The sequence below is a fragment of the Buteo buteo genome, chromosome 16 (assembly GCF_964188355.1).
Source record: "Buteo buteo chromosome 16, bButBut1.hap1.1, whole genome shotgun sequence".
NCBI lineage: Eukaryota > Metazoa > Chordata > Aves > Accipitriformes > Accipitridae > Buteo > Buteo buteo.
The window spans coordinates 21,387,318-21,403,510 of record NC_134186.1 but is presented as its reverse complement, the minus strand read 5'-3'; the positions used below and the strand labels follow the sequence as shown (position 1 = coordinate 21,403,510).

Here is a 16,193-nt window from a genome sequence, read left to right as displayed (position 1 = left end):
AAACAAAAAACCTCCCACTAACCACACACACGAAAAAAAAAAAAGGGGGGGGGAAGCATTTTCTTATGCTGCTCAGTATATGGCATTCCCTACAGCTAAAGATCCAAATCATGCTAACAAAAAGAAAATAGAACAAAAATAAAGAAAAGGGAAAACATTAGGATGCAAGACACTATCTAGTACTTTGCTTCACTCTGTCCTGTGTGACAGGAATTGTCAGCAGGCTGATCAGGCTTACGGCAGAAAAGTACTGTCTGCTTCAGCCAGCGACAGCAGGATTCCCCAACCCTGTGGGGCTCTCAAGGGTGTCACCTGGAACTTTCCTCATGTTTGGGATTTGGTTTGCAATTCTTATTTGCCACTGGTTTTATGCATATACACGTGTAGGGGAAGGAAAAGAGAAGTATTTGTCTCTTTCTCACAGCAAATTCACCTCAATTAGTTACAAACTTTAGGCTTTTCCTGTGGGCATTACCAAACACGCTCAACCTGTTGCAGAAGAACACTTGCTTAAAATTTAAAAGCCTTAAAATGGCAATATATACTTGTATTGAAAGCAGATATAAAGATGATCTACATTCCTATTTTATCAGGTGTATTGACAATACAAAACTGAAAAGAGATGGGGTTTAGGGCGCACTTGAGTACATTTTTACACTGGTTTCCTTCAGGGAGATTCATAGGCCAATCTTAGAACACTGAACCAGACGTGTTGTTGAGATAGGCGTGGAAGGATTTAGGTTCCTGCCAACTCCATAAATCCATCATTCATGTGGATACAGGGAAGACTTGAAATTTGTCATTTTATTAAAAAAAAAAAAAAACAACAAACCCAAAACCCACCAAAGATCTCTATTGTATAAGCCCAATCAATACCTATCCTTACACCTAGGTAGTACTTATCAATCAATCATCAACTGTGCCTTAGCTCAGCCCATTTATCCTCCTTAATTACAGCAACTCTGAATGTTGGGCAACATTATACAACTCGTTCAAATTTATATTCATACTGCTTACAAGTATCCACACAGAAATTAATTAATAGAATAAAAAATAGCAAGTGCAACAAATGTATTTTATGATAATATATATTTTAAATACATCAGTCTTTCTTAAACACTGCATATAAAAAATTTTTAAATGTCCAACCTAGCACGGTGTGCTGCACTGCAAAGCGTGTGTGCATTGTGTACATCTGTACAAGAGTGGAGGCAGAGAGAGGAGAAGAACCTACCTCCATTTGTCATTTATTAATCTTCACATTTCTGTGTTAAACAGTTATGGGATAAAATACAGTACAATGGCCATGAAACTAGCTATCTGTCTTAAAGAAAGAGCAGAAGATATAGGTAATTTTTTGCAAAGTGCTCTGAAATTGGAAAATTATAGGAGGCTCAGGTTTACTGATACAATTTAGCACATGCAAAGGCTTGTAGGCAAAGAGTATCTCCTACTGAAGTGTTCCTTTATACAGTTTCAATATTGATATAGCTATAATTTAAATACACAATTTATTCTGATTTATATTAATAACATGATTAATATTTACTTTTCTAAAAGAGCATTCAAAGCCTTAATTGTACATGCCTATCACAAGAATAACAGGTGACAAAAGTTTCCCATTACTATGTGTCTAAATTAATCAAGTGATTTCCAATCCTCTGCCTTTAAATGTTATGATTATTGCTTGCCAATGTCACGCTCCTTTAGAAGAAGGGTCAGAGGGAGGATCTGGGGAACTACAGGCCTGTCAGCCTGACCTGGTACTGGGGAAGATCATGGACCAGTTCATCCTGAGTGTGCTCACAAGGCATGTGCAGGACAACCAGGGGATCAGGCCCAGCTAGCATGGGTTTATGAAAGGCAGGTCCTGCTTGACCAACCTGATCTACTTCTATGACCAGGTGACCGCCTAGTGGATGAGGGAAAGGCTGTGGATGTTGTCTACCTGGACTTCAGCAAGGCCTTTGACACTGTCTCTCATGGCATATTCCTTGAGAAGCTGGCAGCTCATGGCTTGGACAAGTGTACTCTTCGCTGAGTAAAAAAACTGGCTGGATGGACGAGCCCAGAGGGTTGTGGTGAATGGAGTTAAATCCAGTTGGCAGCGGGTCACAAGTGGTGTTCCCCAGGGCTCAGTATTGGGGCCAGTTCTGTTTAATATCTATATCAATGATCTGGATGAGCAGATCGAGTGCGTCCTCAGCAAGTTCGCAGACGACACAAGTTAGGAGGGAGGGTTGATCTGCTGGAGGGTAGGAAGGGTCTGCAGAGGGATCTGGACAGGCTGAGGCCAATTTTACGAGGTTCAGCAAGGGCAAGTGCCAGGTCCTGCACCTGGGTCACAACAACCCCACGCAGCGCTACAGGCTTGGGGAAGAGTGGCTGGAAAGCTGCCCGGCAGAGAAAGACCTGGGGGTGCTGGTCGACAGCCGGCTGAATATGAGCCAGCAGTGTGCCCAGGTGGCCAAGAAGGCCAACGGCATCCTGGCCTGTATCAGAAACAGTGTGGCCAGCAGGAGCAGGGAGGTGGTTGTTCCCCTGTACTCGGCCCTGGTGAGGCCGCACCTCGAGTCCTGTGTTCAGTTTTGGGCGTCTCACTACAGGAAAGACATGGAGGTGCTGGAGCGTATCCAGAGAAGGGCAACCAAGTTGGTGAGGGGGCTGGAGCACAAGTCTTATGAGGAGCAGCTGAGGGAACTGGAGTTGTTTTGCCTGGAGAAAAGGAGGCTGAGGGGAGACCTTATCCCTCTCTACAACTACCTGAAAGGAGGTTGTAGTGAGGCAGGTGCTGGTCTCTTCTGTCAGGTGGCTGGAGATAGGATGAGAGTAAACGGCCTCAAGTTGCTGCAGGGGAGGTTTAGATTGGATATTAGGAAAAATTTCTTTACTGAAAGGGCTGTCAAGCATTGGAACAGGCTGCCCGGGGAAGTGGTTGAGTCACCACCCCTGGAGGTATTCAAAAAGCGTGTAGACATGGCACTCCAGAACATGGTTTAGTGGGCATGGTTGATGGTTGGACCCAATGATCTTAAAGGTCTTTTCCAACCTAAATGATTCTATGATTCTATGACTGTCTGCCTTTCTTGTCTTTTCTGAGAGCATGTGTGCACAGAACATTGACATGTAATATCATGCAATACATACCAACTCACTTCGTATCAGCTCAGGTGCCAGATGCCGTAGGGAGCGTCTCCACACTGCCCTTGCTTTTCCCCTGCAAGAGCTGACATGCGTCTCTGTCCTGCAATGTCCATATTAGACATATCCTTAATGTAAAGATCAGGTATACAAACACACATCTCTCTCTGTTATCTTTACTGTGTACCATTTAGACTTCTGCTGTGTACTGTTTTTTAAATATAAAATTCCTTTAGGGAATTCTTAGAAATCCCTATAATGCAGTAAATCCTTTAGTTAATTGAAGTCAGTCAGCAGGCTTTTTAAGACTAATCACTGCTTGACAAATATATCAGGATACTGTATTCACAGAGCAACGTTGATACCGTCATTCATTATTTTATTACTTTACATTAGACAAATTGTTCCATTGAAATCAGAGTGTTCTATCTGTCATAAAAAAAAAAAAAAGTCATTTTCATCTCTTTCTGGGAAAGGCAGGATTAATGTAATCAAACACTTAGAAACTCTTCTACTCAGAGTCAATGTAAGATAATTTACACAGTAGAGAAACAACTTCTAACAGAAGTGGCCAGAACATTTTACCTATTAACAAATGCCTACTTCTGCAAGTTGCCTTTTGAAGGGGAACTAGCTACGCTAACTTTTAGACATCTTACATTTGAAACTGTGTGATAACTATGCAAAAACATTGTCTTTGGGCTGTTCTGTTTTTTCTAACGTACTGAGAGTGCTTTGAGCCAGAAAAAATACACAAATGAAATGCCACATTTTTACAGGGATGCAAGCATTTGTGGGAAGAATAAACTCCTTGTGACTAGGGAACAGTGTATGTGCATTATATATATATATACACAGCTACCTGACTCAAAAAGGGAAGATGAATAACACTGTAAAAAAACTTACATTAAAAATAAACATGGACTTTAGATGCTCATAAAGCAGTGTGGTTTTGCATAAAAATTGAAAAAAAAAACACCAGCTTGACTCTGTATTGACCCAAGTCCTGTAACCAAAGAAAACTTGGATTGATATCAGACCAGTATTTGGTAGAGCAGAATTGCCAAAGTCGTATTTTAAATAACTCTGTATTTCTTGTTGCTCCTAAGAAAGATGCCATGAAGAGGTCCAGCTTTTCATCTGTGAACAGAAACCTCCAGTTCAGGCCTGATTTTATTCTCCATTTGCATAGGAATGTGATAGTTGCTCGTCAGCATCGCAGAGCACTGCATGATTCAGCACAATTTCTTCCTAAGGGACTGGCTGACAAAGGCTGGATGAATAGAGGCGTTTTCACATACACTGGCAGAAACCTGCAAGAGTCTTGGCTGAACTCTCTAGGGCTGGCAATAGCCATTAATCTCTCACTTACGTGAGCACTAAAACTCTATTAATGAGCGCTTTTCTGCGCACATAAACACAGTAGCACTTCCAAGCACTTTTGGCATTAGTATTTTTATTCTCTTTTGGGGGGTGAAAAGTATCCCAGCAATCAAAACATCAGGTTATTTCTCTGCTATTTTACTTCAAATTTTTGTAAGTGTCGTGACAGATTTTTTTACTATTATTATTATACAACAGACATAAGCATGCCGATGCAGCTCGTTATTGCTGCATATCTCTCCCCCATTAAACTCTAAATCTCCTTGAACGATGCCAAAGCTGTTTCTCAGATGGTACACGGAGACTAAAACTAGAGAGTGCTGAGCAGCAGTCCTCTCCCTGTCCTACTTCTCTGTCTCGACATACCAGACACAGTGCCATACCAGTGGTCAGTATTTCCCAGTTTGAAGCACCAGTTTCATTTCCCTCTAGCAGCAAACTTGAATTTAGTTGTTAATAGTCTTCCTATGGCTAATTTGCAGGAGAGCTGCTCCCTCTGCTGAATTTTCTGTCGATCGGCACCGGCACCTGATGTCCTTCCTCACCATGCTGGGCCCCAGCCCGGACTGGAACGTGGGTCTGTCTGCCGAAGACCTCTGTACCAAGGACTGCGGCTGGGTTCAGAAAGTCGTTCAGGATTTAATACCCTGGGATGCTGGCACAGACAGTGGCGTTACCTATGAAGTATGTGGACTATTTGTAATATCTTCAAAACATAAAGTTTACCTTAAAGCAGTGAAGAATGAAAGCTGTTTGATCCATGGTAATGCCATATATGCCTTCACACTACTCTACTAAAAATTTTGCTTATAATGAATTAAAAGTCATTTAGACAGATGCTAGCTACAGTTACTGTCAGTCATTGTGTCTGAATTCCCTGAGGATTATTATTAATGGGATAATATTACATTCGCCTGGGGTATTATTAAATATAAACAGAGGACTTAGTTTGCTCAAAACTAAGCATTAAGGTGTCCAACCCCTTTGATACAGATCTGTGTGCCATCAGCAGCCACACCAACTTGGGTTTTCTACTGGTTCAACCCAATGCCAAGTATTCTGCTTGGCACAGAAAACTTAACTATTCCTTATAGCAGGGAGTGAAACTCTGGACTTGTCATCACCATGAGACTCTAAAATCATCCATTTTCTCTGTCTCCATCACTCTCTCAGTCTAGGAAGAGATTCACATCATCCTCAGGTAAAGTCCTGGTTTTGACCAAATGAGTTATGTCAAGTTAATGAACTAGTTAGGTTTCCATAGGTGACAAGCATACCTACACCATGTGTCTATACAGACAGTATAGACAGCTGAAATTAGACAAGATTAGTCACATCCTCAAATACCACGCATATTCCTTTTTCAGATGACAGAAGATGGTTGTTTTCTTCTTTCAGACCTGGTCTCTTTAGAACCTAAGGAATTTCTCCAGTTATAATGCAGCTCTGGAGGCATACTGAATAATGTTTTTTATTAATGTAGTTATCTAACCACACAACAAGGCATACATCTTATTGTGAACCCAGCTTCAGGGTTGAATCCCAAAGTGTTAGTGAAGTGCTTCCTGCCAAAGAAACCCAAAACACCACCTTACCATTAAGTGTGAATGTACTGAGTTCATCTTATATTGGAATTTCCCCATTTAGCATTTTGGAGAAGTTTTAATTTCTGCAGATTATTTGTATTATTAATAATAATCATTAGTTTCTTTTTTTAACTTTTTTTTTCTTTTTGATTGCAGTCTCCTAACAAACCTACAGTGCCTCAGGAGAAGATCAGACCACTTACAAGCTTAGATCATCCTCAAAGTCCATTTTATGATCCAGAAGGAGGATCTATCAAGCTGGTAGCCAGAGTTGTCATTGAGAGAATTGCACGCAAGGTATAATATATATATCTAAAATTGTCAAGCAAGCAAAACAACCCACTTCATAAACCAAAAAAACAATCCTTCCTTTCCCCTCCCCTCAAATCCACACTCCTTAACCTACCCACAACAAAGATAAGAACAGAAAAGAACTAAAACTGTCTTGGAGGTATTATTTCTCCTACTTCTGGTAATTACTGTATCTGCTTAATTGGGGTTTGTTTTTAAGTATGCATAGGAATTAGAAGAGAAAAAAGTGCTGCAGATGCAATAGTGCCTCACAGTATACTGTTTTAGCCCCTCTCGCTGCATACACGTATGAGTTTCCTGTATCCAATCTCCACAATAATTTCTTTGCAGGGGGAGCAATGCAATATCGTACCTGATAACATAGATGATATTGTGGCAGATCTAGCACCAGAGGAAAAAGAAGAAGGTACATTTTGAATCAGTTTGTGCTGTACTAATTTATATTTTGTTCACTTCTCCACTGTTATTTCTAGATAAGTACAAAACTGACTTAGGAGCAAAAGTCCCACTCAGTGACAAAAAGTGATTTAGGGTTTCATCTTTTCTGGTATCTACTATTAGCCTTCCCTTATACAGCAAAGAAATTGCATGTATACCTGGAAGATGACAATAACAATACAAGCAATAAAAAAGAGAAGCCTTTTGGGGTTCAAATTTTATTTTTTTTTTAAATGAAAGTTGGCAATTGGTCTTTTTTTTTTTCTTTTGGGTTATAACTTAGAAGATAGAATGCAGGAGGAAAGAATGTATCCTATTAGCATCTAAAGTAACCACCAAAGAGAAGCAAACGGAAGACTATTTTTAACATTCACTGCCTTTTCTTGCTTTTTAGATGATACCCCTGAGACCTGCATATATTCAAACTGGTCCCCATGGTCAGCCTGCAGCTCTTCTACCTGTGAAAAGGGCAAGAGGATGAGGCAGAGAATGCTTAAAGCTCAGCTGGACCTCAGTGTACCCTGTCCAGATACCCAAGATTTTCAGCCATGCATGGGTCCAGGCTGCAGCGATGAAGGTAATCAAGAGGAAAGGGTGGAGAAGAAAACCTTGTAGGGTTTACTCTTCCTTTAAAGTTCTTAAAGCTGTTGGTTGCTGTAGTGTGATTTGGGTTATGGCAAACAGGAATAGTTGCTGAAGAATACAAATTGAAGCTGTCTCTGGTCAATTCTGCAGTTCATCTGAGTCGGTGCATGAAGTACACAGAAGTATAAAGGAAAGGAGTAAAGTAAGCAATAGTGGAGAGGTCAGAACGTAAAAGGCGGCATAAAAGTGGTACTACACACAAATGGGCAGCTACAGATTTGTCAGCAACTCTGTTAATATTAGCAATTAAAATGGCTCTCTGTGTTTTAGATGGTTCCACTTGCATGATGTCTGACTGGATTACATGGTCCCCCTGTAGTGTTTCCTGTGGAATGGGAACACGCTCTAGAGAAAGATACGTAAAACAATTCCCTGAAGACGGCTCTATGTGCAAAGTGCCTACTGAAGAGACTGAGAAATGTATTGTAAATGAGGAGTGTTGTAAGTATTTTATTTAGCTTTGTAAATCCAGCCAATAGCAGCAGCACTGCCCAAACCATTTTTTTCTGAGCTCTACTAGTGAATGATTTTCTCTGTCCATTTTGAATAGCCCCTAGCAGCTGCCTTGTCACTGAATGGGGAGAGTGGGATGAATGCAGTGCCAGCTGCGGCACAGGGATGAAGAGACGACACAGAATGATCAAGATGACTCCTGCTGATGGATCCATGTGCAAGGCAGAAACTACAGAGGCAGAGAAATGCATGATGCCTGAATGCCGTAAGTGTCCCTGAGTTTAACTTCTCTGCTATAGAGAGAGGCATAATTTCTCACCCATTGCTCCATCACACAAAGAATATAGCTAAATCAGAAGCAATCCTGCTTTTTCTTGTTCTCCTTAAAATTAGATCCCTTAGGGAATGTGCATTAAGTACCACATTCACCATCAGGATGAGAGTATCAGTAAAAAATATTCAGTGCTATCCAATTACTGTATTACCCATACAGTGATGTGTATATTAGCAAGCTGTACCTAAGCAACTCTAATTTATGGAATATGAGGTATATTTATTTAATTGTAAGGCTAGAATAAAACAGTGCCCTCTCCTTTTAGCCCATGAACAGTTCAGAAATTGAGGTGTTCCTTTTGTGCAGTCAGCCAGTCTCACCCTTACTGTGACTATTGTTTTTAATTTCTCAAGAACTGTTAAGATTTTCATCAAAGACAGAAAGAATTAAGTTTAAAGAGATTTTTGGTAGATAAAATGTGGAAGTATCACATTTTAGACTATATCAATTTGACTTCCAGTTCTGTCCACTGCAACAATCCAGGTTTTTTACAGGAGTTATGATTGAACATACCTTCTTAAACTATTTATTCCCTGGAATCACTGGGACTCTGCAGATATGAACAAGCTATAGGGAAAAATAGCAAAGAAAAGGTATTAAAACCAAGCAAACCTTTCCATTTAATATAGTGTTTTCTGAGCTTCTTCAGCAACATCATTCAGCTTGTGATTCGTTTTGTCCAAAGTGACAACAAAGTATAACTGGTTGATGACATATAAAACATAGTACATTTTCCACCTGTATTATTTTCAAAATTTATACCTTCATAATTTATGTATAACAAGAATTCGTTACCTTTTTATTTTTGTATTAGATACCATCCCCTGTCTACTCTCTCCTTGGTCTGAATGGAGTGACTGCAGTGTAACATGTGGGAAAGGAATGCGAACCCGGCAAAGGATGCTGAAATCTGCTGCTGAGCTTGGGGACTGCAATGAAGAGCTGGAACAAGCAGAAAAATGCATGCTGCCTGAATGCCGTAAGTGTGGGAAACTCTCTGGAAAGAGGAGGCTAATTATGAGTGTCACAGTCTATGGGTCAAAACTCCTCATGGGTTTTTAGCATCACTTCTTAGATAGGAGTGATATCAACTATGGATTTTTTTTTAAATTTTTTATATTATTATTATTATTGTGCACTTTCAGCTATTGAGAGCTGGAATATGACCATGTCTTAATTTCAGCTTGCCTTACTTAACCCTACACTGAAGACCAGTATTGCTTTGGGTATACAGTTTCTGCATATTTAACACACTACAACTTCAGGCAACCATTTGTGCACTTCCCAGTAGCAAATAAGTCAGAATTATAAAACCTATTTTTTACTCCAATACAGAATGTGTGCTAGGAAGGAAGGAAGGAAAGATTAAAGTCACCCGTGTGATTTTTTTTAGCTCACAGAAAGAGCACAGATGAGGCTCGCTCCATTTTTGATACATCTCTGAACTGTACTGTAGACTTTTTACTGATCTACATCCCTTTTCAACCTGGAGTATCATATAAGCCAGCAGATGGCGTGGAGAAAGCTTCATTGATTTTTTACCTTACTCCACCAAAATCCCCTCTTTCTTGGGTGGTGCAAATTTCTACTTGCTTTGCAGTCTTTGTGAAATGTGATAGCCTAAGGTGCTGCTGAATGAATAAGATATGATTGCTTTTAGTTTCCTGTTGCCAGCTAGTTTATGAGGCTTTATAACTAATTACATTATTTTTCACATAAATTATTGGTTAAAAAGGCTTTTACACTGTAATTTGCTAATTCAGCTTTTCTTAAATAACATGAAATATCATTTTGATTATTATTCACTGGGGTTGTAAGTTTTAAGCAGTGTTGGAAGATGAAAACTTTTAGGACATAATGGTATTGCGTCTTAACACACCTCTCCTATGAAGACAGGCTGAGAGAGTTGGGGTTGTTCAGTCTGGAGAAGAGAAGGCTCCAGGGAGACCTTACTGCAGCCTTTCAGTACATAAAGGGGGCTTCCAAGAAAGCCAGAGAAGGACTTTTTACAAGGGCATGTAGTGATAGGACAAGGGGCAATGGCTTTAAACTGAAAGAGGGTAGATTTAGATGAGATGTAAGGAAGAAATTCTTGACTGTGAGGGTGGTGAGGCACTGGAGCAGGTTGCCCAGAGAGGTTGTGGATGCCCCATCCCTGGCAGTGTTCAAGGCCAGGTTGGATGGGGCTTTGAGCAACCTGGTCTAGTGGAAGGTGTCCCTGCCCATGGCAGGGGGGTGGAACTAGATGGTCTTTAAGGTCCCTTCCAACCCAAACCATTCTATGATTCTTTTAGTGAATTTTGCTTATCACATAACATTACCAGTAAAGCAAGGCTTAGATCTCAGACATATCAGATGCTTTATAAATATAACTCAATTTTTAACAGCTTTTCATTATAAAACACACATATGGGTGGGAAAATTGAAGAAGGCACAGGAGAATTATTTATATGTTCTTTGTAATTTTAGTGATCTGCGAGTACCAGTCTTGAAAAAGAAATTGAGGAAAGTGTCAAATAATATTTCTGCTAGAAATGGACTCAGAAAATTGATGTGTAGCCTCACATTTGCTGAAAAGACTGGAGGCTTAAGTTGTGTTCATGTATTTAGGGTGTAAAAACTCATTAGGCACATCTGTGTGTTTCTTCTCAACCTTATGTTTAGATCTCGTGGCTTTCATGTAATATTTCTCATTCTTTGCAGCCATTGACTGTGAACTAACAGAGTGGTCTCAGTGGTCCGAATGCAATACCTCATGTGGAAAGGGCCATATGATCAGAACAAGAATGATTAAAATAGAACCACAGTTTGGAGGAACAGCATGCCCAGAAACTGTCCAACGTACAAAATGTCGAGTAAGGAAATGCCTGAGAGGCCCAGGTATGGAAAAAAGGCGCTGGAAAGAGGCCCGGGAGAAAAGGAGAAGTGAACAAGCAAAAAAAAATGTAGATAGTGAGCAATATCCAGGTGAGCATGAAACCATTTTTTAGTATGCTCATGTCTCTCTGTCTTTTCTGCATATCAGGAGTTGGTGCACAGCTCCACTTCATGCTGCAAGAACATTTTCAGCACTTCAGTCTAGGGAAAGTTTTAGCAATAAAGTAAAGCATACCCACTTTTGATGTTTGCCTGTCACCAAAAACGCATGACCTAAGTTTAGGGCACAATGGAGAAAGGCTCACATCTGTCCATGTTCTATCGCTGAAAATATTTTAGCTGCTTCACTACAAAATGTGGAATGTGAAAAAAATCTAGAATTTAGACCTAGCAAAGGACTGATTGCAATTTCTGCAGACCTGGGTGATAATCTTTGCATTCAGCTACCTTTGAACTTTGAAAATATTTGTTCCTGGATCCAATGCTAAATTTCAAAACTGAATTGATTTCCACCTCAATAATCTGATTCAGACTCAGACTGCTCTAAGAGATCTGCTCAGACTGCTTTTTCAATCAGGGACAGTATTACCAAGCACTGATGCCTCAAATCAATAAAACATAACAACTTGTGGTATAGTTTACGTTATCTGGATATGAATTACTGCTAAGTTGTGGTTCACGCTTGTACAACATTAAACAGTTTCTTAATTTTATCTGTCTTTTATAATGTAGACAGTAAATTTCTTCTTTGATACATTTTTTCCAGTGTTTGATGAATGCACCTTAATTATACTTAACTGGGGTTTCTTAATTCCTGCTGAAATAAACCAGGCAATATGCTTTCTTAGATTCAAAAGATGCAAGTGTGCACACTTGCATAGTGGTATACATATTGAGATATGTAGGCTAGACTGAAATACTAAAAACTTAATCAAATTTCTTATTTTTTCAGCTTGTAGGCTGAAACCATGGACTGCTTGGACAGAATGTTCTACACTCTGTGGAGGTGGAATTCAGGAACGCTACATGATGGTAAAGAAGAGGTCCAAAAGTACCCAGTTTACTAGTTGCAAAGACAAAAAGGAGCTAAGAGCATGTAATGTTCATCCTTGTTAACAAAACACAAGGTTTCCAAGTGATGCACTCTGAGCTAAATGGAAAGTCAACCTTGGTTTGGTTTTTAAAACAAAAAAATATAAAGTGTATATTAGTTTTCATTTTTGCAGTGTGGTTTGCTTTTTAGTCTTGCTGGTGCAAGAAATATATTTTATAAATATTTCCTCACAGATTTATGCTGAGAGTAAATCTTTGGTACTCCAGCCAGCCCTTAATGCATAAAAATAGAAAGTCATTATGAGTCATTTAACTAAAATACAGATATATCTGTGGACATGGAATAGCCATATAGAAATACTACTTGTAAAGACATGGGATGCATGCATATTAACATAACTAAGTTAAAGTAACATGTTTCATATGTGGGAGGATTTCTCTCTCGATTTGATTTTGAAAATCCAAAGCAGTGCCTATGTGATTACACAACTATGCCAAGGAGTAATTTCAGTAATGCTGGTTCAATAATATTAAAGGTGCATGTTTATATTTTTACACTATTGGGTTAAGCTGATAGTTATAATAATTATCCTATATACTTCTCCTCACATGGATGCTATGGTCCATGCAAAATGATCTTTGTTTCTTTAAAACTTAAAAAGGAAATAATTTTTGCAGCTCAATAGTGATGTCTGCCCACTACATAGTCACAGTCAAAACAGCACACAAAGAAAACACGTGAATGGCATGCTATATCTAGATGCCATATTCATATATTGGGTGTATCCACTGTCTCTCAAAAAGGATACATAACTAACAGAAATTGGTCCAAACACAGAGTCACAACAGCTGTGTCATGGAAAGACTTCCACATGAGAGACACTAAAAAAATTAGATTCAGTTTCGTGAGGATGTTAATCACAGGCAAAGAGAGAAAGAGGTTTATAATATAATAAAAATGGTAGAGAAAAGGTGGGCCAGGTTCTCATGCATCCCTTGTAACAAACAAAGGGAACTGAGCCTCTGAAATGAAACAATGACAGCCTCTTAAAATATTAATTACAGATTGACACAAGAATAGATTTACAACAGTGTCACTGATGTGTTTTTACTCAGAGTATAGGAGGATCTAAGAGTTACTAGATTTGAGAGAATTACTCATTTGTAGATATATTAGCCAGGATAAATATCTTCCCTGACCTCTTGAGTGATCAACAGACTGCCAGAGATTAGAAGATAGCTCCTCACCATTCTAATTGCTATTTTACACAGTCTCCTGCAGCGTTTAGCTCTCATCCCTACACAAAATCAGGTGTAGGACCAGCAAGAACTTGGGCTTCACTTGCTATTGGAATATAATTCTGTCCCATAAGTTTAACAATATAACATTAAAGATGAGAGGTGAAGGTGATGGGTTGTCTTTTGGTCTAGGAAAGGCAGCATACAGCTATGTCTCTACATAAGTAATAACAATGCACTGAAAATAAAGACTGTTGATGCTGACTTAAAACAAGCTTGAGAGAAATGAATGGAGAAAAATTTATTTTATAGTCTCTTTAAACCAGCCTTAAGTAATTTACTCACTTCCTTAATACTCGGTCACAATCCTGAGAACCTGACACCCAGGTTTTAAGTGTCTGCATTTGAAGTGAACCACAACCCACTGAAGTTGTTCAACTGCCCCATCGTTACCCTGGGAATGAATCCTCTTGTTACCTCCGTGTACCTGAACGGGCTGGACGGGCTGGTTGCATTACACTGTAGGGCTTTTCATCATCATTTCTCCACTGAACACTGCAAGGGCTGCTCAGGACTTCCACAGCGGTTGCATCCCACCCCCTCAAGGCATTTTACTACTTTTTTTAGATCTGGAATGAAGGGAGGGCCAGGGAAATAATGGAACCAACCGCAATGTTAAGCCTCTCCTGCCACTGCTACATGAAATGGGTGCAAGCCCATAGTGAACCAAACCAGGAGAAAAAAGAATACAACAAGGTTTAATGCTAGAACCAAACATGTTACATTTTGCACAGCTTGGCTCATTTAATAATATTAATTCAGATAGTTTGCCTCCTTGTGCCTGTTGAAAAATTCTGCAGTTTAGGTCTCTATAGCACTGTCATTACAGTGTAGCAGCAAGACTGTCCCTAAGTAATGTATTTATGATGTTACCTTGCATATTACCCTTTTATGACCAAAAAAAACCCCAAAAAACCAAACCAACTAAAAAACAGTGGAATGGTATAGATACTGGAGGCGTTACCAACTGAGCATATTTCAGGTGAAGAGACAGATGGCTGCAGGGAAGGGCTACAGAGATTAATGCCAGGCACTCAGCCAGGGCAGAGCTTCATATGCAATCAAGACTCACACACCACCTACCTTTGTGAGCTGCTTTGCTAAGCCTGACCAGAGGCTATCCCAGCTGAGGCTAATCATTCAAAAAAATAACCTTTGACTAAGAAATGTGTGACAGAGTAGTTTTTGCAGGCTTGGATCCATGGGAGCTTGGAGCAGAGGGAGCAGCAGAAGAAAGTTTTTCCTGAATGGGAAAATAAATGCTGTGAGTTTGTGGACTGTATTTTATCTCATCAACCCTTACCACTTGTTCAAGCTAATCTTGCAAAACTCTGCCTGTTTCTGCAAATAATCAATTAAAAACAATGTTATTTACAATTTCATGTTTGTTCCAGTTAATCAAGCCATTTTGTCTTTTAATTACTCCTTTTGCCAAAGGCTACATAGTCCAAATACACCTTTAGGTATGTAGGAAATACATAACATATTTCTGAATGTGCCCACAAAATTGTCCATTAAAATAATCTGGCATTCCTTTCACTGTGGTTCTTACTAATTTGATTCTCCATACACTTTTTTTTTTCCTCCTAGGAGGCTGTTCGGTGTGATTTCCAGTCATTTCTCTTAGGCTCATTAAAGTTATGAACGTTGGAATATTTTTTCCCCCCACCTTGTTAATACATGCAATGACAACATAGATTGCACTGGGTCAGAAGCACGTGATCATTCCTGCCTAGGTTCAGCTTTTTCACACTTTTTCTGTTGAAACATTTTACAAGTCACTTGTCTTTCTTCTAACTTGATACAAAAAAAAAAATATTTAAGCTTGTTACATTTTGTAAAAAAAAAAAAACACAAACAAAAACAAATGAAGAAAAAATGAGGTTGATTTTCTATTCAGAAAAAAAAGCTCTGATACACAATATGTAGAAGTATTGCATTGTTACTGTAAACTTTCTAGTAGTGTAATAGCCACTGATTATCAGTCAATAAAAATGAGACCTGTTATCTCACTTATCTCCTGAATAATACTGCTAAACTCAAAGCACAGATATCACTCCAGTTTTGTAGAGCTCAACTATCAGATTTTAGCATTGTGTGTATGGTTTTTTTCCTAACATACAAACTGTAGAAGCTTTACACATAATAAAAAAGAAAAGCTAGGGGCTTAACAAATGTACAGTAGGACTCTGTGTGTGCAGCATACAATTTAAACAAAATTTTATTTGATTGCATTTTTAGAATTCCTTCGTTGTTTTTGTTTGCTGTGGAATTATGAAAAAGCTACCATAAATATTTCTTACCAAAGTCTTGTGTAGATGTTTTGTAGCTGTCTGGCTAACACATTATTATTATTATTATTTTGGAATAAAGACATCTTTACTATGAATTTTACACTTGTATGAGATTCTGTTCAACCCACGCACTTATCAATATAAGGAGTCAAGTTGTGCTCTTATTTACATTTCACTTCTGTTCAAGCTAACAGGATATCTGGAGTGAGCTGGATTTTACTAGAGCCAGTCATTCTTTCCAATCAGAAGTCATTTACACCGAGGTTTTTGTCAGATAGTTTCTTTTTCTTTAGAAGTCACAGGCTAACTTAGGATCGTTGCTCAAATTACCCTGTATTACTCTCATGTAGGTTTTGTTGCTGTTGTTGGTTTTTAATA

At 39.0% G+C, this 16,193-nt stretch overlaps 1 protein-coding gene across 1 annotated transcript in view; it reads left to right on the top strand.

Annotated features, from left to right (window-relative positions):
* Positions 1-15,910, top strand: part of SPON1 (spondin 1) — a 204,799-nt gene extending 188,889 nt beyond the window's left edge. Inside the window, exons 8-16 of the mRNA XM_075048177.1 lie at positions 5,007-5,208; positions 6,267-6,407; positions 6,753-6,828; positions 7,255-7,437; positions 7,776-7,946; positions 8,056-8,223; positions 9,107-9,271; positions 10,996-11,259; positions 12,122-15,910. Of these exons, the coding sequence (XP_074904278.1) occupies positions 5,007-5,208; positions 6,267-6,407; positions 6,753-6,828; positions 7,255-7,437; positions 7,776-7,946; positions 8,056-8,223; positions 9,107-9,271; positions 10,996-11,259; positions 12,122-12,285 (1,534 nt within the window). The 3' untranslated portion in view covers positions 12,286-15,910. The remainder of the gene's footprint in view (positions 1-5,006; positions 5,209-6,266; positions 6,408-6,752; positions 6,829-7,254; positions 7,438-7,775; positions 7,947-8,055; positions 8,224-9,106; positions 9,272-10,995; positions 11,260-12,121) is intronic.
* Positions 15,911-16,193: the final 283 nt, after the last annotated feature.